General features: G+C 36.0%; 1 protein-coding gene across 1 annotated transcript in view; it reads left to right on the forward strand.

The window, feature by feature from the left end:
- The window catches only part of LOC126764051 (xaa-Pro aminopeptidase ApepP), a 141,191-nt gene extending 128,416 nt beyond the window's left edge, over positions 1-12,775 (forward strand). Inside the window, exons 6-9 of the mRNA XM_050481790.1 lie at positions 11,953-12,082; positions 12,138-12,315; positions 12,381-12,556; positions 12,615-12,775. Of these exons, the coding sequence (XP_050337747.1) occupies positions 11,953-12,082; positions 12,138-12,315; positions 12,381-12,556; positions 12,615-12,731 (601 nt within the window). The 3' untranslated portion in view covers positions 12,732-12,775. The remainder of the gene's footprint in view (positions 1-11,952; positions 12,083-12,137; positions 12,316-12,380; positions 12,557-12,614) is intronic.
- The last annotated feature ends 10,835 nt before the right edge of the window (positions 12,776-23,610 follow it).

Here is a 23,610-nt window from a genome sequence, read left to right on the forward strand (position 1 = left end):
CAACATTGGTGCAACTCGTGACCATAATTTGGCAAGAAGATGTGCTGCCGAGAGCTCGAGACGCGGAAGAGACTTGGTCTTCAGCGGAGCCACTCTAGACTTTGCAGTAAGCAGCATACATTTGACACCACTAGCAGATTGGCTTCGTATGTATATGCAGCATCCGTACGCTCTTATTGAAGCGTCGGAGAAGCCATGGATTTGGCATGTAGCAGTCGACTCTAGGTTTACATACCGAGGAATGCTAATTGACGAGAGCTGCAGTAGGTTGGCTTTGAAATTCTGCCAGCTAGTGTTGAGGCGCAATGGAATCGACTCATCCCAATCTAGTTTTTGAATCCAAAGCTCTTGCAATAAGATTTTTGCTTTGGTAACTAGTGGGGCTAATAATCCAAGAGGATCGAAAAGGCGAGCGGAGACTGACAATATGTTCCGTTTAGTGGCTCGCAGATCATTAAAGTTGGCATCCAAAACAAATCGAAACAAATCCTCTTTCGGCAACCAATGGATTCCTAGTGTTTTAGTTGAATTTTTGTCATTGAAACTTAATGACTTTTCAGTGCAATCACTGTCGAAAAATTTAGGGTGGTTCGAAAACCACTTTGTTAAAGTGAATCCTGCCGAGTTTAATATTTTAATTACTTCACTTCTTATAAGATCTAGAGACTCAAAATTTTCAGATCCTGTCAATAAGTCATCGACATAAAAGTCTCTTTTAATGGCCAATGAACCGAGTGGGTATTTAGTTGTATTAGCATCGCTGAGCATTTGTAAACACCGTGTTGCGAGAAATGGTGCAGGCGTAGTGCCATAAGTAACGGTGTTAAGTCGAAAAATTTGAATATGCTCTGAGGGATGCTCTCTCCACACAATAAGCTGACAATTTCTGTCTTCTTCGTGCACCATTATTTGGCGGTACATTTTAGTAATGTCTGCCGTTAAAGCGTACTTGTGTAAACGAAAACGAAGAAGAGTTGAGTACAATTCTTCTTGGATGGTTGGGCCTACCATCAAAAGTTCATTCAATGAAATTTGAGATGAAGTACGACTCGAAGCGTCAAAAACAACACGTAATTTGGTTGTTGTGCTTTCGGGTCTTAAAACGCATTGATGCGGAATGAAGTAGTGTGGCTCACTCGGGATCTTATTGTTCGTTGGGCTCATGTGACCCAATGCTCTATATTCATTCATAAAGTCCAGATACATTTTGCGAAGTTCTGGATCTTTTAATGTCCTTCTCTCCAGGGCCTGAAACCGCCGAACTGCGGTTTCATAGGAGTGACCGAGTAACTTACGGTCAGCTTTAAAAGGCATTCTTACTTGAAGCCGTCCTGAAGGCAATACTTGAGTTGTTTTCACGAAAAATTTTTCACACTCTTTTTGCTCTTGTGTGAATTTGATGCCAGTTTCTGAAGGTAATTCTTCTAAAGCCCAAAACTTTTGGACCACCGAATTAATTGACGTTAAGTCATCTTCAGATTGGCATAATGTGCTAGTTGCAGAAGGAGGAGGACTTAGATTGCTGGCATATTTGCCAGACACAACCCACCCTAAAAGGGTTTTCTGTAGCGTTGGTTGATTAGGGCCACTTTTAATTTGGCCAACCGCTAACAGATCGAAAAAGGTTTCTGCACCCAATAAGATATCAATCTTTTTTGATTTATGGAATTCTGGATCCGCCAATTTAATATTGTGCGGAATTTTCCAGCCATTAACATTTATGTTATGGTCTGGATGATTAGCCGAAATGCAACGCATTATCCAGAATTCCGCCGAAAATTCGTAATTATTTACCCGCGACTTAACAAACGCGCTTAATTTTGTCCCCACTTTCGTATTGGAATTTCCAATTCCTATTATGTTTAACGTTTTGTGTTGGCGACGAATCCGCAACTTTTGTGCCAAGTCCTCCGTCATAAAGTTGACTTGGGAGCCTGAGTCCAGTAACGCTCTCGCAGGCAGGTATTCACCATAACTGGTCCTCACTTGAATAACAGCTGTCGCCAACATTACCCGATCCGGCATACTCGCTGTATGCATGGCATGTGTGGTTGATGGTTGCGGATGAGATGCAGCGGGGAAGGAAACCGGGTACTGGTGCAACAATGTGTGATGCGATCGATTGCATACACGACATCGATCCGCTCTGCACTTGGATACCGTATGCCCCTTACGCAAGCAATTTATGCATAAGGGCACCGATTTCACAAACTCGAACCGCTGTTGTACAGGAAGCGCCTTGAAAGTGGGGCAGGCAGTTAAAGGGTGTTCTTTTGACTTGCATTTTTGACAAGTCGGCTGCTTTGCATCTGCAGCAACTAAAGCAGATTTTGTCCTGTCCATGTGTTGCTGCTTCATGTGGCTCATGCTGGTTGTGGATCCGGATTTCGTCCTCGAACAGGATGCTCCTTCCGCTGCTAACTGCTGAAATCTTCTATTTAAAGATGCTTCGCAATCCTTCCATAATGGTAAGTGATCGTAGTCAAGTTGCTCTTCCCACTTGGATCGGGTGACAGAGTCAACCTTTGTCATAACTATATGTATTATAATGGCGTTTTTTATTTGCTTCTTATCGCCCAGAGATAGCAAAGAGTCATAAACAGCAGACACTTCATCAATCATTGATCGCAATGAAGGCGCGGATGGCTTTGGGATGGTTGGCAGCTCAAAAAGTTTAGATATTGTATTGAAAAATATCAAGCACTTATTATCGTAAACTTTTTTGAGACTTGCCAACGCTTTCGGATAATTTTCATCCGACATCTGAAACGCTTTAACTGTTCCCAGAGCCTCTCCAGATAGACAATTTACCAAATGGTTAAATTTTTCTATATCTGGGATATTTGGATCATTATGAACCAAGCTCTCAAACAAACTCATAAAATTTTTAAACTCTGAATATTCTCCCTTGAATTTCGGCAAATTCATTTTTGGGAGTCTTGAGCTGTGAGAAGCTACGAAAGATGTTTCGGCAATTGACGTTCTATTTTTGGCTAAAATATTTTTAATTATTGATTTCGTTTCAACAATTATGTCCTCTAACTCCCCTCGGGCCATGTCGTCTTCATCAATCTCTTCAATTTTAGATTGGCATTTCATTAGCTTTTCGCTATGTGAATTTAATATGTCGAGCCGACATTCCAATTCAATTGGATCTAACGACATGGTTTTTTCTAAAAGGCCCGTCTTTATTCGCAAAATACTATTTTTTGCCACCGTCCTTTGACGCTTTAATGACTTTAAGTCGATTAACTCCTTACTTGAAGAGAGGTTGGCGATAGTTGGCTTTGGCTTGCTCATTTTGCGTGTTTAAAAACCAAAAAGGTTGGCAACAGATATATTAAAAATCGATAACGATAACGAAAAAAATATATATATCGATTCCCAAATATACGAAAGCCAAACCAATAGCAATAAAGGTTGGCAACAAATATATTTGGAATCGGTTACGAAAACGAGAAAGAATAATATCGATTCCCAAGTATACGAATGCCAAACCGATGAGTTATGCAAAATGAGCACTAGCACAGTCGAAAATTTAACGCGAAAAAATATTGTCCAATAATTAAATTTGCGAAAACCCGAGATAATATGCGAAAAAACTGACCGAATTAAAATTTTAAAATTATGCGATTTAAAAAAAGGGTCGCACCTTAATGTAGGCGAATCCGCAATCCCAAAATCCCTTCACATTCACTTCAATATATGTATATAATACGTATATGTATGATATTTAATATACATATGTAGAAACGATAAATAAGCGTGTAATGTGAAAAGAGAGAGCCAAAAACTGAAAGTGTGCGTTTGCAGTTTTATTATTATTGTTTTTTGTTTGCACCACTTTCAATAATTCGCACTCGTTACTGTTGCGTCGGCTGTTTGCCAGCGCTTACGTCCCTCTGGCACAGGATGCAGCGGCAGCTCATTCCCACGACGACTTAAACAGCAGCGGATTGACTGCAGCAGCAAATTGACGGCAGCAGCGACGTGATGGCAGCAGTGGCGGGATGGCAGCAGCGGATTGACGGCAGCACCGACGTGATGGCAGCAACGGTGATGACAGCAACGGTTTTAAGAACAACGCTTTGAGCTTACCGGTCTCTTCACTATGCGGCACTTTAGAAAGTTTATAAAACTGTTTTTTTTTGTTTAATTATAACGTAATTATTCTTATTAATTTTTGCTTGAGCTTTTATTTGCGCCCACCATTGTACCGCATAAATAATTCACCTTGCAATTTACCACCTTTTCTTCTTATTCTTTCTCACGAACTTCTTTTAGCAACACACACTATGTATTTATTTCTGTATGTATATATGTATGTGCACGCTCTCCACAATACTTCCCTTTTTTTTTGCTCTTTTAGGCTGAGGTAAGTATGTATTTTAGCACTCCACTTTACAAATATGTATGTATGTATGTATAATTTTTTTTTTGTTTTTACAGATTTCACTGCACGCACTGTGTATGTAGATATATATGTTTGTTTTATAGGTTTTCACTGCACGCACTTTGCATATATGTATGTACATACATATATGCACATATATATTTGGATTTTTAATCCCCTTTATAATTTTTTGTGTTAATTTTTGTTTTAGAATTTGTTGTTTTTTCACCTTCACAACCGTGAACACCGAATTCCGAAAACCGAACACCGAAAAGGGTATAATTGGCAATTGGTTTGAAAAGAATTTTTGCACTATTATTATATCACTGAATGTAATCTTAAGTTAACTTTTTTAAACACGAATTTGTCCCTGCTCGGGCTCCATGAAAATTTTCAAGCGTTTTTGAGAAATAAAATTGTTTTAAATTTGTTTTGGGATGCGTGTTTGTTTAATCTTTTGTTTTTAAGGTATAGTCACTTAGCACAATTTAACCAATTGCCTATACCGAACACTTGAACTTACGGAAATTGCGACGGCGAAAAAAGCGAAAAATGAGAAACGCGTGCGAATTCTTTGGCAGTCTAATTACAATTATTTCTTTATTCTAGTTCATCTAGTTACTTAGCCTAAGTCTTAAAACTAACGGGATAGAACAGTTTGAATGGAAGTATACAGGTATGTACAAAGAGAGGTGAGTAATTCATTTTGTTAACTTATAAATAGTAATAGATTAAGGTAAGTATATTTAACATTATTAGGGTAAGTACAATTAAAGGAAAACTTTATAATTCAAACATAAAATGCATTTCAGAAAAGTAATTAATTTTCATTTCATTTTAGGTTGAACATATACATATACAGAAGTCGCTTGACGCAGCAGTGCCCTTGAAAAAAGGTAACATATATGAAACAAAAATTCAAACATACACTGAAAAAAGTGTCATGGATGTTGTAAAATTCTTATCAAATAATAACAAGAATTACTACTCTTACTAACTGAAGAGCTCTAAAGGCCTAGTTGTGTTATCATAAAAAGGATATACTCTTCGGTAGACTCTAACGACGTTAAAGAAGCATGGAAAAAATGTAGTTTTAGTATTAAAACAGCAGTTAAAATTTTTAACAAAAATTGGTGGGTAAAATAGAATTGATGGTAAATTCTAATCAACCAAAGAAAAACGAAACACATCCGATTTACAATCTAAAATATATGCTCCATACCAAAATATCAGTTGAGGAACCAAATAAAAGAAATAATCCAGTACAATGGACAAACTGCCATGAGTTTGGACACACGAAATCAAACCGCAACCTACGCAATGTCTGCGTGGTTTGTGGTGATTTATATCCCACATCCAAATGCACTCTTAAAAAAGAGAATTTAAATGAAAAATGTCGTAATTGTGGGGGAAATCTCACTACAAACTATAGGGGTTGTCCTGCATATAAAGACTTAAAAACGAAATTGTCTGTCGGAATTCAAGCACGTTGTAACGAAATGTTAGATATTCATCCTATTGAATATATTAAAATTCCCGCCATATTTCAAAACCATTAAGTCTTAAAGACAATGCTGCACAAGAGAGCTATACAAACATGGTGAAAGACAACACTGCACAAATGCAATTGCCCCAAAACCAACCAAATGGAAGCGTTGAAACTATAATTTTAAACCTTACCCAATGTATTACACAATTTATATCTACAATGCAAAATATGATTCTAAGCAGAAAATCAAATGTTGCAAACTTTTTTAATTAAAAAATGAACGCACTGAACATTTGTATCGGGTGATTTTTTTGAGGTTAGGATTTTCATGCATTAGTATTTGACAGATCACGTGGGATTTCAGACATGGTGTCAAAGAGAAAGATGCTCAGTATGCTTTGACATTTCATCATGAATAGACTTACTAACGAGCAACGCTTGCAAATCATTGAATTTTATTACCAAAATCAGTGTTCGGTTCGAAATGTGTTTCGCGCTTTACGTCCGATTTATGGTCTACATAATCGACCAAGTGAGCAAACAATTAATGCGATTGTGACCAAGTTTCGCACTCAGTTTACTTTATTGGACATTAAACCAACCACACGAATGCGTACAGTGCGTACAGAAGAGAATATTGCGTCTGTTTCTGAGAGTGTGGCTGAAGACCGTGAAATGTCGATTCGTCGCCGTTCGCAGCAATTGGGTTTGTGTTATTCGACCACATGGAAGATTTTACGCAAAGATCTTGGTGTAAAACCGTATAAAATACAGCTCGTGCAAGAACTGAAGCCGAACGATCTGCCACAACGTCGAATTTTCAGTGAATGGGCCCTAGAAAAGTTGGCAGAAAATCCGCTTTTTTATCGACAAATTTTGTTCAGCGATGAGGCTCATTTCTGGTTGAATGGCTACGTAAATAAGCAAAATTGCCGCATTTGGGGTGAAGAGCAACCAGAAGCCGTTCAAGAACTGCCCATGCATCCCGAAAAATGCACTGTTTGGTGTGGTTTGTACGCTGGTGGAATCATTGGACCGTATTTTTCAAAGATGCTGTTGGACGCAACGTTACGGTGAATGGCGATCGCTATCGTTCGATGCTAACAAACTTTTTGTTGCCAAAAATGGAAGAACTGAACTTGGTTGACATGTGGTTTCAACAAGATGGCGCTACATGCCACACAGCTCGCGATTCTATGGCCATTTTGAGGGAAAACTTCGGAGAACAATTCATCTCAAGAAATGGACCCGTAAGTTGGCCACCAAGATCATGCGATTTAACGCCTTAAGACTATTTTTTGTGGGGCTACGTCAAGTCTAAAGTCTACAGAAATAAGCCAGCAACTATTCCAGCTTTGGAAGACAACATTTCCGAAGAAATTCGGGCTATTCCGGCCGAAATGCTTGAAAAAGTTGCCCAAAATTGGACTTTCCGAATGGACCACCTAAGACGCAGCCGCGGTCAACATTTAAATGAAATTATCTTCAAAAAGTAAATGTCATGAACCAATCTAACGTTTCAAATAAAGAACCGATGAGATTTTGCAAATTTTATGCGTTTTTTTTTAAAAAAAGTTATCAAGCTCTTAAAAAATCACCCGATATATGGAATGCTAAGGGTGTAAACCAGTATAAATTGGAACTTATTAGATTTCTGGATGAAAATAATATTGATATAATGTCAACGTGTGTAGATGTTGTTCGAGTATTGTCCACTTCTTCATCACTGCCTGAGTCAGCTTCGGCACTGTATTTTGCAAAATAGCACTTTTCACACGTCCTTATATAGTGTTTAGTGCATGTCGGAATAAGGCAATGGTCACAAACTGCTGTTGTTTTATTATCGATCTTATCAGTTTTGCAGGTTTCACACCGCCGTTTCAAAGTGTTGACCTGTTTCAAGAATAGAAAATATTGAATAAATTTGAAAATGAATTAATTTTGAAATAAAATGAATTATGAAACCTTACCTGTATTGCCGGACGCGAGCTCACCACTGCAGGAAACCGTTTGAAATTGATCAAGTCCATTCCAATTTTAGTTGTATAATTCATTTTTGTTTTGCATCGGTTTTTAATTGCATCTGCGCTAGCTCCATAGAGAGTTCTTTCAAAAATATTTAACGCTTTTCAGACTTATTGGTGTTCCACAAAGGGTGACTAAGATCAAACATCCTGAACGCTGCAAGCCCAGCATACTCGTATTATAAAATAATGCCATGGGCCAGCGGTTTGTTATACTCTCGCAACAAAGTTGCTAAGGAGAGTATTATAATATTGTTCACATAACGGTTGTTTGTAAGTCCTAAAACTAAAAGAGTCAGATATAGGGTTATATATACCAAAGTGATCAGGGCGACGATTAGAGTAGATATCCGGATGTCTGTCTGTCCGTCCGTGCAAGCTGCAACTTGAGTAAAAATTGAGATGTCATGATGAAACTTGGTACACGTATTTCTTGGCTCCATAAGAAGGCTAAGTTCGAAGATGGGCAAAATCGGCCCACTGCCACGCCCAAAAAATGGCGAAAACCGAAAACCTATAAAGTGTCATAACTAAGCCATAAATAAATATATTAAAGTGAAATTTGGCACAAAGGATCGCATTAGGGAGGGGCATATTTCGACGTAATTTTTTTTGGAAAAGTGGGCGTGGCCCCACCCCCTACTAAGTTTTTTGTACATATCTCGGAAACTACTATAGCTATGTCAACCAAACTCTATAGAGTCGTTTCCTTCAGGCATTTCCATATACCCTCCCTTCGAAAACACACAAATACGGTATTTGAAAAATATGTAAATGACGGATAATGAAATCTCGATTATCACTTTATCATGCGAGAGTATAAAATTTTCGGTGACACCCGAACTTAGCCCTTCCTTACTTGTTTTTCATTTGCCAGAGAATCCACGTAGCATTTTGTCAAAAGTATCAACACCACCTGCTCATTATAATCATGTACGACTTGTGGTTTGTTGTTACAGGATTTACATCTTCGCTGGCATGAGCAGTTGAAAGCATTAGTACATTTTTCTTCGAATGTGTTGTAAAGCTTACTAATTGCATTGATTTTGAAAAACAAAACACAGATTTAAATACACCCCTTTTTTTGCTTCTTCAGAGGATGTAAATAGTTTTGGCAATTGTGGCTTATTGCCTCGTATTGTGCCCACCAACGTGGTATTCCGCACAAGCAAATCATCCGCCAATTCATAACTTGTGAAAAAGTTGTCCATCGTGATATTCACACCCCTGTCCAAATATTGGTTGCTGAGTCGCATAACAAGATTGCGCGCAATACCAAGCGACCGCTGTTCATTAGGCTGTGCACCCAAATATACTTCGCCTGCAAGTGGATAGTTGGTTTTTGCGTCAGCAAGCCATTTATTTTCCAGGCTTAGAGGGAATGTATTGGCGGAAACTGCATCGGTTTCTCGTTGAAAGTAACTGCTCATCAACTGTCAATTCTTTACCTGGGACAAATGGTATCGTCAAATTCGCCAAGAATATTGTCAATGCATTGCGAATAGGTGCCAATTTGTGGTATCGTAGTCTCTCAGTGCGAGTCCGGGAATCGTCAAAGCGTATAAAACGGCATAATTGCTCAAACCAATGTAGTGACATCACTGCTCTATAAAAAGGCATGTTCGTTTTGTGAAAAAGATCCTTAGCATGAACTAAGTTTGCCTTCTCAGCTCCGGGGTATAAAATTATTGCAATAAAAGCATATAATTCATCCGCATTTGTGTCTTGCCAATATCTTTTTTTTTTTTTTTTTGAACTGTTTGATGCATATTAGCCTGTATTACTCTTTTAGCTTTCCTATTCGTTTCAAGAGCAATACTTTCAACAAGAGACACTGGGAAAACGCGTACGAAGGCATCGATTTTAGATCCAAAACTTTCCGTGCATAGTGAAGTTGATTGTCTACGCATTCCCAATGCCCGTTTCGTTCGCCGTTTTTCAGTTTGGTTTGCCTTTCACCTGACCACAATATTTTTCTTTATTTTATAGATAAATCGCACATAACAGCTGATACATGTACAGATCTATCTTCTGATCATTCCCTGTATTAATAAAGTTATGTGAACAACCCATATTCGTTGATCCAAAAGTGGGTCTGACATCTTATAAACCAACTGCCTAAAATATAAAAAATACGTGAGTAGCCACTATACACAATATTAATTGAGTACAAAATAAATACAGGAAGAGATATTGACGAAAGCATAAGAGAAGTCAATGATATAATAACTAGCGCAGCTGTCTTAGCAACACCAAACAAAAGCTGTAAGCTGCTTGGTTTCAAAAAAATCACTAATAGAATGCGTAAATTAAACGCCAGGAAGAATTCAACACTGAAATGTATGTAAAGAAGTTGTGTTCAAATTCAAGCAAGCGAAATTACCTTTGGAAAGCCCAAAAGTCCATGAAGCTACCAACTGACTCCAACATGCCTATACGAGACTGGGGTGGAAATAGCGCTCGAAGCGGCGAGGAAAAGGCTAATTATTTTGCAAATCACCTAGAAAAGGTATTTCAACCTATTATTCTGGAATTATTAAAATCATAAAAGAACTTAACTCAAAAAAGTCACCAGATATGACAATTTTACCCCAAAAATGCTAATTGAGTTACCAAATATTGCTCTAGAGGTGCTCTCTTTGCTCTTCAATGCAATTCTGAGTCTAGGATACTATCCAATTTCATGGAAAAAGTCGCAGATTATCTTGATAGACAAGACGGGGAAAGACTTAACACAGCCGTCTTCATACAGACCAATCAGACTTCTACCTTGTCTTTCTAAAATAATTGAAAAAGTGTTGCTGGCCAAGATGTCTCCTTTCCTCCACGAAAATAATATAATACCAACGCACTAATTCAGGTTTCGTGAAAAACATATGTAGCACGATGGAGCAAGTAAATATAATTACTAACGAAATAAGAAAATCATTTGAGAACAGAGAGTACTGTTCAACTATATTTCTAGACGTGGCTCAGGAATTTGATAGGGTGTACTAGCATGAAGGCCTTTTATATAAGACTAAAAATATTCTACCTTTAGAATTGTATAAAACATTGGAGTCTTATTTAAAATATATACAGATAAGGGCTGGTGTACCACAGGGCAGTGTTTTAAGCCCAACTCTATACATAATATATACAGCAGATCTTTCAGCAGCTAATAATATATTGACTTCAAATGCCACATTATAGCATCAAAAATATTAGCGGAGCACTTAAGTTCTGTCGAAGAATGGCTAGCCAACTGGCATATAAATGTGAATGAACAAAGTGTAAGCATGCTACATTTTCGCTTAGACCAAAAATGTGTTATTACCTCGAGAAATACACCACCTTTAAAACGCATATAAATTTTTTTGTTTCATATGATCCGGTAACGAGTTGTAATGTTCACCACTTTCTTTAAGGCGCTTCTGGAGCTTCACCGTCACAGGCTTCTTATTTATTAATATTTTTCATAGATCAATTTTTCTAATATACTTCAAAAGTTGTACAATAATATGTCTTTAAATTTAATACAATTATATTACTCATGTCGCCGCAAAAAAAAAAAACATAAATTCATATATCCATTTTTTGCCTTTAAAACCTTATACCCCCCTTAAGGAATCTAACACCATATCAGCCGTTTAGTAGTGTAATAAACATACTCACTCACAAACTTTCGCCTTTATAATAGTGGTATGATAATTTCAACAACAAGACCCACAAATCAAGTGACGCTTGCGCAACTGTATTCTGTAAAAAGTTGATTCTTAACTATCCAGAATCGACTCCGATATACTATAGTGCCCCATGAAACTAAACATATGGTATATAAGTATGTAATATTGTTTTAATTTCTGAACGTAAATACCTTTATTCGTTTACTATATTAATACTAATAATTATTTTGAATAGTAATGAAGTCATTCATTTGAAAAATTAATAATATATGTAATAAGACTACTACATTGTAAACAAAAGTCAGAAGACGAGTCTGAGTTTTCTCCTAAACGAATGATTACTCCTCAAACCATTCTAATTAATCGTTATTTTATACTTAGGGATGGAACAACAGATGTCACACGTACATTTCATTTTGGAGAGCCCACAGATGTCCAAAAAGAAGCTTATACACGAGTTTTAAAAGGACAATTAGCATTTGGCTGCACAATTTTTCCCTCACGGGTTAAAGTAAATATATTTCTATGATTCTAATCAATTTTAGTATATTTATTAATTAACATAGGGTCAAATGCTCGATACAATCGCAAGAAAATCATTATGGGATATCGGACTCGACTACGGGCACGGAACAGGACATGGTATTGGATCATTTCTTAATGTACATGAAGGTCCTATGGGAGTAGGAATTCGACCCATGCCTGATGATCCTGGATTGCAAGAAAACATGTTTATTTCAAATGGTACAATTAAAAATATGTTTTAAAATGTACCAATTTTAACGATTTTAAATTTATCGTTATGCCAGAGCCAGGCTATTATCAAGACGGAGAGTTTGGTATACGAATTGAAGATATCGTTCAGATTGTTCCAGCTTCCACTAGTTATAATTTCGCAGGAAGAGGTGGTTTGACATTCAAAACTATAACAATGTGTCCAAAACAAACAAAGATGATCAAAAAAGATTTGTTGACCAATGTTGAGGTAATGTACTAAATTTCATCACTATTATTATTTTTTATTATGTAATTTCGTTTTATAGGTAAATATATTGAATACCTATCACAACAAAGTATGGGAGACGTTATCGCCTATTTTACGAGAGAAAAATGATGATTTCACATTGGAATGGTTGGAGAAAGAAACTTGCAGAATTTAATTTTTAATCTAAATAACTTAATAAAAAATATTTGCGTAAAACTAGTTGTAATGTAGTTACTGGTTTTTCTGCCGTTTAATGTGATTCTCCCACAATAGCTTTCCGCACTAAGCGAAAGTTCATATAGAAAATAGCAATCCTTTATTGCCAGATACATAATTAAAAATTTTCCTGATCATCTTTAAACGTACTGTCGCGCCTATTTGAGCGATGTGTGGTATACATGGGGAAACAGAGAAACTGGAATCGGTTGCGAGCTCAAAGCCTGGGCGTAGCTGGTTTAGCATGATATATTATTTGATTTTAAAATAAGATTGTTTTTTTTTTATGTTAACAAGTAAGCAAAGGTTTATTTTGATGGCAACCGAACATTTTATACTCTCGCAATTTAAAAATATCGATAGCGGGGAAAATACTTTCAAATACAGCAAAGCTTTATACTAAAACAAGAAAAAATGCGACGCTATGAGCGGTAATGCAAACTGCGCAGCGTGCATGATGCAACCGGTTCGAAAAAGCACGCTTGGCATCCTTGCCAAAACTGAAATTGAAATCGATCATTTTCGCTATCTAACTCAGTGAGAACATTAATAAGAAATATTTATATTTCACATATTTTTATTTTTGAAAATAAAAAAAATTTAAATGCGCAGTTTTTAGCAGTTTCATGAAGATGTGTCAGCAAGCACAAGATCAACAGTACAAACTGCGCATTGTTGCCAATATTTAGTGCATTTACGAAAAAACCGTATAATACTCTTCACAATATAAGAATTTTCTTGAACATTCTTGACAAGAACTTTGATCGGTTAGTTTGTATCGCATCTATGTATATGCTATTTTTATCCGATCTAAACAATTTCTTTGGATATTCCGTTATTGCCCTATTATCTAAGCTAAATTTCATTCTTGATTCTGATCGTTTGTGTCATATGAAAGCTAAATGCTATAGAGGTCCGATATTGGCTATTTCGACAAATGAGCAGCTTCGTCTTCTGAAAAGGACAGGTGTAAAATTACAGAAAGATATCCCACTGACTCTACTGAGTCTGAGCTCATTTAAAAGATGAGGCGATAAATAAAAATGTTTCAATAAAAACTTGATTGGTAGAATTTTATAAAAAGTTTTGTATATATTGGTTGTCAAAAAAGTCTAGCGGTATTTTCGGTAGTTGGCGCTGAAAGCGCGTAGTTCTAGTTTTATTCGTCGCATCGGTCATGCTATACCTTTTTGGAAAGCTAATTTCACGCGCTACCACGTGTTTGATTGATTGTCGTTTCTTTTAAGTCGTTCGTGAGTTATAGCGTCGCAAACATGGAGCAAAATAAAGAGAAAATACGGCATATTTTACAGTACTACTACGATAAAGGCAAAAATGCATCTCAAGCCACCAATAAAATTTGTGCAGTTTATGGACCCGATATTGTTTCCATTTCCACCGCACAACGATGGTTTCAACGTTTTCGTTCTGGTGTAGAGGTGGTCGAAGATGCGCCACGCTCCGGAAGGCCTGCCGTTGAAAATTGCGATGAAATCGCTGAATTGGTCGAAAGAGACCGGTATAGTAGCAGTCGTAGCATCGGTCAAGAGCTGGGCATGAGTCATCAAAAATACATTTCAATTTCAATTAAAAAAAATAAGAAATTCAATAAACATACCGCAAGACTTTTTTGACAACCCATTATAGTCGAAGAACCAACTTTCAAATGAATTCAAAGGTTCAATTGGATAATTCATTGCCTTATCTTGATTCATAACACTGTCAATTGATTTATAGTATATGTCGTAACTGCACCTGGCATTCTCGTTTAAATTTGAAAATTGGTGGCATTGCTATTAATGATCTTTGGTGCTAAAATGGCCCGTTATCTCAACCAATTATGATTGCTATGATTCTGAAGAATAGTCGGATAAACACATTCAATGAATTCATCTATCGATTTCGCAATTGTACAAAAATTGTTCGGTATAGTGACCAATCCGTTTGTTTTGAATTGTTTTGAAAACTCATAGGCAGCTGGATTATTTTATAGGTGAATACGCATATTAATGTTCAATGTAAATTTTTTGTACATAATCAATCTGATTGTTGTAACTAAAAACAGCACACATCATTTCAGCTAAAACAGCACGTCGTATTCATGATAAGATTCAGTACAGGTACAGGATCAACACATATTTTTTTATTTTTTGTGTCCGGAGGGGGAATCTCCCATAGATTCCAATACTTAGTGATATGCAGTATGTACGATTCATATTGCTCGCTAAAAGTATACCTCATTCGGGACCACGTCTAATCAGTATTATCTTACTATATTGGACTTGCAAAACAGTACGTCTACGAACTAAACCCTTAACTCCGCCATCGTAGCTTTGTGGAAAGGCCTGCTGGACCACCGCTAAGCATTGCATTGTAGGGCCAGCTTTGCCTATTGGCTCACGTCATTAGCTCGCTATTCGCGGCTTTAGCTTCACTGCTTCTTTGTTGTTCGGCTCTTCTCAGCTCTTGCAGTATTAGAGCGGTAGTCCTCTCCATGGTATACCATACTTGTCTCATTTGCAACATATAAGGCACTATATTAGCCGGTGTTATTAGGCCTGCCACTTCCATCTCCAGATCCTGCTGGTCTGTTGTAAATCTCGGGCAGTAGAAAAATATATGCTCTGCATTTTCGCTACTGCTATTACAGAAAAAGCAAGTAGCTCCATTGAGTTGACCATACCTATGCAGGTACTTTCTGAAACATCCGTGTTCTGTTAGAAACTGCGTCATGGAAAAGTCTATGTCGCAATGCTTTCCTCTTTACGCTCTCTCATTACAGCTTCCTGCTTATTGCTTTTGCTTTTATCATAGATCAGCTTCAGTCTTGAGCCATTATGTCTGCCGGCATTATCTCCAATATAGTGCCAGCGGCTTCATGAGAGTTGCTTCAATGGTTGACTGTTTTTTGCGGTAGCCGTATTGATTGTTGGATAGGCTGAAGGCCTCACCTTCTAGGTCCACTCCGTTGATTGGATTAAGATTCTACTAACAAAAGATACGGCAATAACGGAGCCACGTCCATTCTTTTCAAAGGTATTCTTTATTCCTGCATTCAGCAGGACAATATCTAGGTCAGCGAAGGCTTTAAGCAGTGCACTTCCTCTTTGGTTGGTCTTGCTTTGCTTTCCCATTCTATCGTCCAGGCATTGAAATCCCTCGCAATTATGTTTGGTGCAGTTTTCGTAGCATCTTTCACAAGTCCGTCCAGTATTTTTGCAAATTCAACAAGCAGAATACTTGGCGGTATGTAGTAGCTGAAGAAGTTAATAAAATTTCTTCCTAATTACCTTAAGCACTTCTTCAGTTGACCTTCTACCTTATTCTGCAGATTGTTCAGCCGATCTTAATCTTTTGGGCCTGTAGTAAATATTTTGCTCTTGCGCAGGAAGACTTAGCACTGCTGTTTGGGTGCTCGCGTAAACCGCTCTGATGGTTTTTACCGATGCTACATTAAAGACGCTATGCTTTAACTTCTGAACAGATTGGTTTTTTAATGTTATCTTTTGTGGTGATGTCGTCCAGATCCCGCACTTCCACTATGGTTTCTTGCTCAGTGTTTTAATTTGTGCATCGGGTCGAAAACGTTGTATCGTGTTTCCATCCTTCTTGTTCTCTTTCTTCTTTATCCTACGTTGGGCCGTGACTCAGTGTTCCTCCGTTGTTAATTTCGCTTTAGCATCCTTAGGATTATTTCCTCTTTCCTCGCTAGTCAGGTCGACTACCGTTTTTACCGTTAGCTCGTGGGACTTTTTTTTTGGCGTTCTCCATTTGTTTGCTATCACGTGGCCTTTTAAGGGTTATTTCAAAAACCTTGACACATGTCGTTTTATTTCCCCCTGCCGGGTATGCTTATCTCTGACGCATACGTGAACCTTCGCGAATGAACTAAGTAATTCCCGCATGGAATTGTTGATAGAACGCTGTGGCGGCGCATCAAATCTGCTAATTTTTGGATTACTTCATTTAGCTCACACATATCCTCTTACTTGCATTGTCTTCCGTTTAGTGACGGCGTATTTTCCTGCGCCGGTGGTGAGGATTTGGCTCTCGCCGGTCTACCCACCGATAGTACTTTTACAGGCGATCTGGCCAATCGAGAAGCCTTCTTAAAAGGATCCGTCTCTGCGTACTTGCTGAAATGAAATGAACGCATGAATGACATAACAATTTGACAGCACAAACCCCATCTGAAAAAATTATTACACAAAATGTTATAAATAAAGAACTGTTCGACCGATTTTGTGCAAACTTCACATAAACCATCTACTAAATAGTCCGAACAGAGCCTAAAGATTTGGTTTGAATAGGTGAGTCCATTCTTAAGTAATAAAATTACAACGAAAAGTGGCATTACATTTTATATATCTGTGTCGTTTTGTCATAACATCTTAAGTCCAAAAATCGTGTTTGGAGATATTGACGATTTTGTATAAAATCATGTGTGCTACAGTTAAAAAAAAATGTTTAGCCCAATAAAAAGTTTAACTATTTTTTGTACTTAAAATGTTTTGTAAAACGAAAATAACTAAGAAACGATGTCTTAATTAGACTTAAGATTTTGTTACGGAAGAAAGCCTAGAGTTTTTAAAATTAATAAGTAGACATAAGAGCTTCTGTTAAAATTGAAACAAGTAAGTAAAAGGAGGTAGGATGTTTGTTTAACTTTTTTATTCCTTAGAAAAACGATTTAAATTTAAAATTTACAGTCTTCAGTTCTTATATTTTTATTTAAAACGAAAAAAATCCAAAAATAAAAGGCAATGTTTAAGTTTTTCAGTCAGGCTTGTAAGTATTTGATTGTACTATATTTAATCGTTGCTTTCATCGTTTTCGGTTAGATCTGGATGACAGTCTAATCTTCTGAAGATAAGTTCATATAGAAGCATCTATAAATTTCATCCACTAGCGGCAGCATATTTATAAGATCATTTTTCTTTTTAGTGCTAATTTTTATTGGTGCGACATAACAATTTTTTAAATCTTTTATTTTCATGGAATTGATTCCTCGCTTTCTTATATTAATTCACCTTCATTGAATGATGTTTAAAAATATGTTTTACCGTATTCCTTAGTAAATCTGAAACATTTAATGTCATGCCAATTGAATTTATCACCGTTGTCATCCACTTTACGCCAAGTAAATACACTTTTTGATGCGAAGGCAAAATCATATATACGAGTATTTGATTGATCCATTTCGTTAACTAAACATTTTTTCTTCACTCCGACTGTTCTAATAAATTGGTACCATCTTTTAGCTATTGCTTCATGCCACATGTAGCGTATTGGTTGATTTGTTGCACAGTCATGTATGGTAAGGTTAAAGATCCATAAAGGCTTTTTGTAGAATGACAGTGAAGTTCTCAACAGAGGTGTGGGAAGGCACTGTTGAAGATCGAAACAAAACACTCTTAGTTTATTATTATTTAGAGATTTTTATACTCTCGCAACAATGTTGCTAAGGAGAGTATTATAGTTTTGTTCACATAACGGTTGTTTGTAAGTCCTAAAACTAAAAGAGTCAGATATAGGGTTATATATACCAAAGTGATCAGGGTGACGAGTAGAGTCGAAATCCGGATGTCTGTCTGTCCGTCCGTGCAAGCTGTAACTTGAGTAAAAATTGAGATATCATGATGAAACTTGGTACACGTATTCCTTGGCTCCATAAGAAGGTTAAGTTCGAAGATGGGCAAAATCGGCCCACTGCCACGCCCACAAAATGGCGGAAACCGAAAACCTATACAGTATCATAACTAAGCCATAAATAAAGATATTAAAGTGAAATTTGGAACAAAGGATCGCATTAGGGAGGGGCATATTTGGCCGCAATTTTTTTGGAAAAGTGGGCGTGGCCCCGCCCCCTAATAAGTTATTTGTACATATCTCGGAAACTATTATAGCTATGTCAACCAAACTCTACAGAGTCGTTTTCTTCAGGCATTTCCATATACAGTTCAAAAATGGAAGAAATCGGATAATAACCACGCCCACCTCCCATACAAAGGTTATGTTGAAAATCACTAAAAGTGCGTTAACCGACTAACAAAAAACGTCAGAAACACTAAATTTTACGGAAGAAATTGCAGAAGGAAGCTGCATCCAGGCTTTTTTTAAAAATTGAAAATGGGCGTGGCCCCGCCCACTTATGGACCAAAAACCATATCTCAGGAACTACTTCGCCGATTTCAATGAAATTCGGTATATAATATTTTCTTAACACCCTGATGACATGTACGAAATATGGGTGAAATCGGTTCACAACCACGCCTTCTTCCAATATAACGCTATTTTGAATTCCATCTGATGCCTTTTCTGTATAATACGAGTATATACATTAGGAATCAATGATGATAGCGGAATAAAACTTTACAAAAACGGTATTTGAAAAAAATACGGTATTTGAAAAATATGTAAATGACGGATAATGAAATGTCGATTATCACTTTATCATGCGAGAGTATAAAATGTTCGGTGACACCCGAACTTAGCCCTTCCTTACTTGTTCTTTATCGGTTTTTTTAGCATCATAAGCTTGTTGTGCTATATTGCGATGTTCAGTTTGCTCTATTTTTAGAGATTCACGTTTCTCAGACTTGGCAACTTGTATTTTACATTGAAGTAAATCACATTTGTGTCAAGTGTAAATTTTAGGTTTTTTAAATTTTAAATCGAGTGTGCCAAAGAGTTGAGCAAATTTTGAAAGCGACACGGAATTGTTGTATTTATCTTTATAAAGGCGATACAATTCAGCTACAGACAAATCACTCTGTAGACAACGCTTGGAAGTATCACGGCGAGTATAGTGCGACTCATATGATGGAAAGCTTTTTATGAAGTCTAAAATTTCTTGCTCTCTTGCCCGAGAAAGCTTTTTAGAGCACGAATGTTTTCCACGCAAATCTTCACAACAACTGTTTTTATGAACTGTTCGGTCGTGAATCTGAAGCAGTTTTGGCAAACTGAAATTCTATTACTACTAACCTCCAAAAAATAGTAGTAGCAATTCGGTCTACTTCGAGAATTTCTTTCGTGTTTTACTCGTTTTACAGTGTAAGTTTCCTGAATTTCAATTAAGCCAGCGACATATGCCTTACGTAAGTTATAGGAGCCTTGTTCCCAGTATTGTTTGTGAATGATTTGCTGTTCCTCGTATGTTATTCTATCAGCGCATCTTTTCTGCAAGATTCCAGCGGGCGCACAATACGAGCAGGAATCATTTTTCCAGATGTTGAAGTATAACTTTCCCCGAGATTCCTCGATTTTTTTCGCGAGGTTTTCTTTGGAACCACTTTATTTGCAACAATTAATTTTTTTTTTACACTAAGAGTTTTCCACCCACAAAATGGCGGAATTTTTTTAATGGAAAATATTAGTTTTTACTTTAAATGGCCGCCAAAAAACTTTCAATAAAAAAAATCAAAGAACGACGGGGGGAAGATTTGATTAAAATTTGACTAAATTTTCTTGGTTTTTTTATTTTCGGATAATTTTCAGTTATGCATGAAAAATTTACCCTGTGTTGTCAAAAGTATGGTCAATAATGTACAAAAAGTCCGAAAATTACTCAATCCATATTTAAGAAATAAATTCGCAAAAATGTCTTGTTTTTTACCTTAAAAACATTACCCCCGCCCCTTAAACACTGACAGGTTGGGATTTTGATAAGCATCCCACGATTTCGGGGTTAAATGGGTATATAGATCGAGAAAATATATATATATGGTTGCCGCTGACTTATGGTTTTTGAGATATTTGCATTTAAAGTTCAAAAATTCCACTATTTAAAATGCATGTTTCTCCGATTTATAATGCATTTTACACCAATATTTTGAACCTTTATATCCACTGATACTTCACTAGTTCGGTTCTGCACATTTGTTTTGTATTCAATCGTGCAAAAATAGCTTTAATTCCATATTTAACTTTAGTTAAAATCCATTTATTCATACAATAAGAAAATGGTTGCAAACAAGCAAACACTTAGTGTTACCATATTTCGTAATCGAATAAAAAGAATTCAAAAAATAGATTTTACCGTCAATACAAAATTCATTATCGTGTGATGAGTGCACTTGACATATATTTATGTATTAATGTACTTATATCACAAATATAATTTTCTATATATAATTCTATCTTAAGAAATAAAAGTGTCATGTTCATATTTTTATGAACATTCTGTGTTTCAACTTTACTTGCATATTATGTTTTATTATTATTATTTTTTTAATTACGTCTAACTGAAATTTCAAATGGTACAGTCACAGTTCTTGTTACACATTTTGATCTTATACATATATAAAATAGTAATAATCAACGCTATTATTAAAACTAAAGTTAAACGTGACCACTTATGTGATGAAAATTTATACCTTTTAATTTAATATTTTCTTTTTTAATGAGTTCTATTTCCTGTTTCAGATGTACAATAGCTTAGGTATTGTTTATTGATGTTGAATCACAGGGCTTTATTTGTTCTTCTGGGATATCTGCAATATCTTTAACACAAGAAGAGGATAGAAATTCATTATTAAATTTTGATTGTACGTAATGAGATGCTGTTACAGTTACTCCTTCTTGTCGGGCTGTACATCCTTCTCTTATAGTCATTATACCTTGACTAGGGATTTCCATATGCATTTGTTGATTGTTATCACAATTATATATCACTGCTTTGCTAAATAATTTGTAAAGCCAACAATTTTGAGAAGATAATTTTATCAAAACATTTTCATTTGTAGAAGGTTTGAATTCACATGCTTAATTTTCTACTGTTTCAAGGCTGCTAGTTCACATGAATTATCAGTCGCAGATTTACAAGCCCAATTTCCAGGACATTGGTAATGATTCTCCGAGTTAGTAGAACATTTATCTAGATCTACCTCATTTATAAGTGAATATTGATTCAAAACAAACTTATACATATATACATATTAAATCTTCTGCTTTTATTTCTGGAATAATCATATTACTTTTGTATTTTATGTGAAGTGGAATTAATTTGTATACGTGTGATGGTTTATGACTAGCTGTGAATCAACAATTAAATCTTTAACAGTCATCGATTTATAATTTTTTTTTAATTCATTGCCGGATTGCTTTCCAAGTAGGATTGGAAGTAGGATTGTGTGGTAGCTTGTTTCTTATATCAACAATTAAACGTTTAGCAGTCATCGATTTATAAATTTCTTTTAATTCATTACCGGATGGCTTTCCAAGTAGTATTAATTTGTGTGGTAGCTTGTTTCTAATAAATGTAGTTTCTCAAGACGTTGTGAAGGCTTTAATAGTTTTGGATTTATGCGACCATGATTTATGTCAATTAAGAGATTTATTATCGACTTTTGGATTTCTTTACATTTGTCCATAACTATTCCTATTAAAATTTTTAATGTTTGAAATATCAGAGTCATTCGCTCAGCGTTTTGATCTTTTGTTGCTTGGCTATAAAATTTATTAAGTTGTTCATTCAGTTTCTCAAAATGATTGTTAACATTATCTGTTGTCTTTTTAAATATATTTATGGTAGAATCTACTATTGATGTCTGCTTGTCTGCTTTTTAAATAATTTCGCTATATCTTTTTGGTTGTCGAAAATATTTCGAATATTTGATTCCATATTTTCTCGGTCATCAGCATCCAAAATTGAAAATTGTAAATTGAACCAACGAATTCGAATGGTGCTCGCCTTTATCTATTTTATTCTTTCATGAACAATTCATTATTTGCCTTAAGATTATTATATCTGTCCTTTAGAGTTGCAGTAAACATTATACAAGCATCTTCGTAATAGGCTAATATTTTGTATTGATTCTCTAGTCTATTAATAAATTCTTATACTTTATGCATCCGATCATAATAAGTACCTAATTCGTAATATAATACTAAGTTCCAATTTGAATTTATTATGTCCATGTTACTAATCGGTTCCAAATATGATGCCACATCATCAATCTGCTTGTTCTACTCCACTGAATCTTGAAGTAAATAAACTTGTAACCTGATTTGGCTCCTCTGTTCTAATGCTGTTTGTTGTCTCCAGTGGGCACAATTGTGAACGGGCCGTTTAAGTACGCCATTTTGTAATTTAGAGTTACAACTCTTATATTTCCATCACTTCCCGGATGAGTTTTAATAATTTTACCTAATGACCACTTGGCTGGATGAGTTTCTTCATCTTTAATAATTACTAGTTGTCCTTCTGTTAGATTGGCCTGTTTGGTTTTCCATTTCATTCGTTGTTGCAACATTACAACATATACACTTTCCTATCGTTTCCAAAAATCTCTTTTAATTTTTTTAATTAATTTCCATCTATCTAATGAACCTATTTGCGTATCATTAATTGCCTCTGGACCATCTATTACTGCCCCTCCTATTAAAAAATGTCAAGGTGTTAAAACGTCTATATCGCTTTCACTATCTATCGCACATAGAGGTTGTGAATTTAGCACTGCTTTAATCTGTTATAGCAAAGTAATCATTTCTTCAAATGTCAAATTACTTTCGCCTATCACTCTTTGTGATATTTAACCGACTTGACTCCTGCTTCCCAAATTCCTCCGAAGTGAGGAGCTTTATTTTATCTGATTCTAATATTGGAGCTACGGTTGAATTTTTCTTGATTGCCATTTTGAAATCTAGGTCTAATCTTCTACAAGCTCCGACAAAATTTGTTCCATTGTCCGAGTATATATGCTGACTTTTACCTCTTCTAGCAAAAAATCTTTTCAAAGCAGCTGGGAACGCTTCGGTTTTTAAATCACTTACTGCTTCTAAATGAATAGCTCTTGTTGCCATACAAACAAATACCTATGTATCTTTAAATGTTT

Source organism: Bactrocera neohumeralis, unplaced genomic scaffold (genome assembly GCF_024586455.1).
Source record: "Bactrocera neohumeralis isolate Rockhampton unplaced genomic scaffold, APGP_CSIRO_Bneo_wtdbg2-racon-allhic-juicebox.fasta_v2 cluster09, whole genome shotgun sequence".
NCBI classification, from domain to species: Eukaryota; Metazoa; Arthropoda; class Insecta; order Diptera; family Tephritidae; genus Bactrocera; species Bactrocera neohumeralis.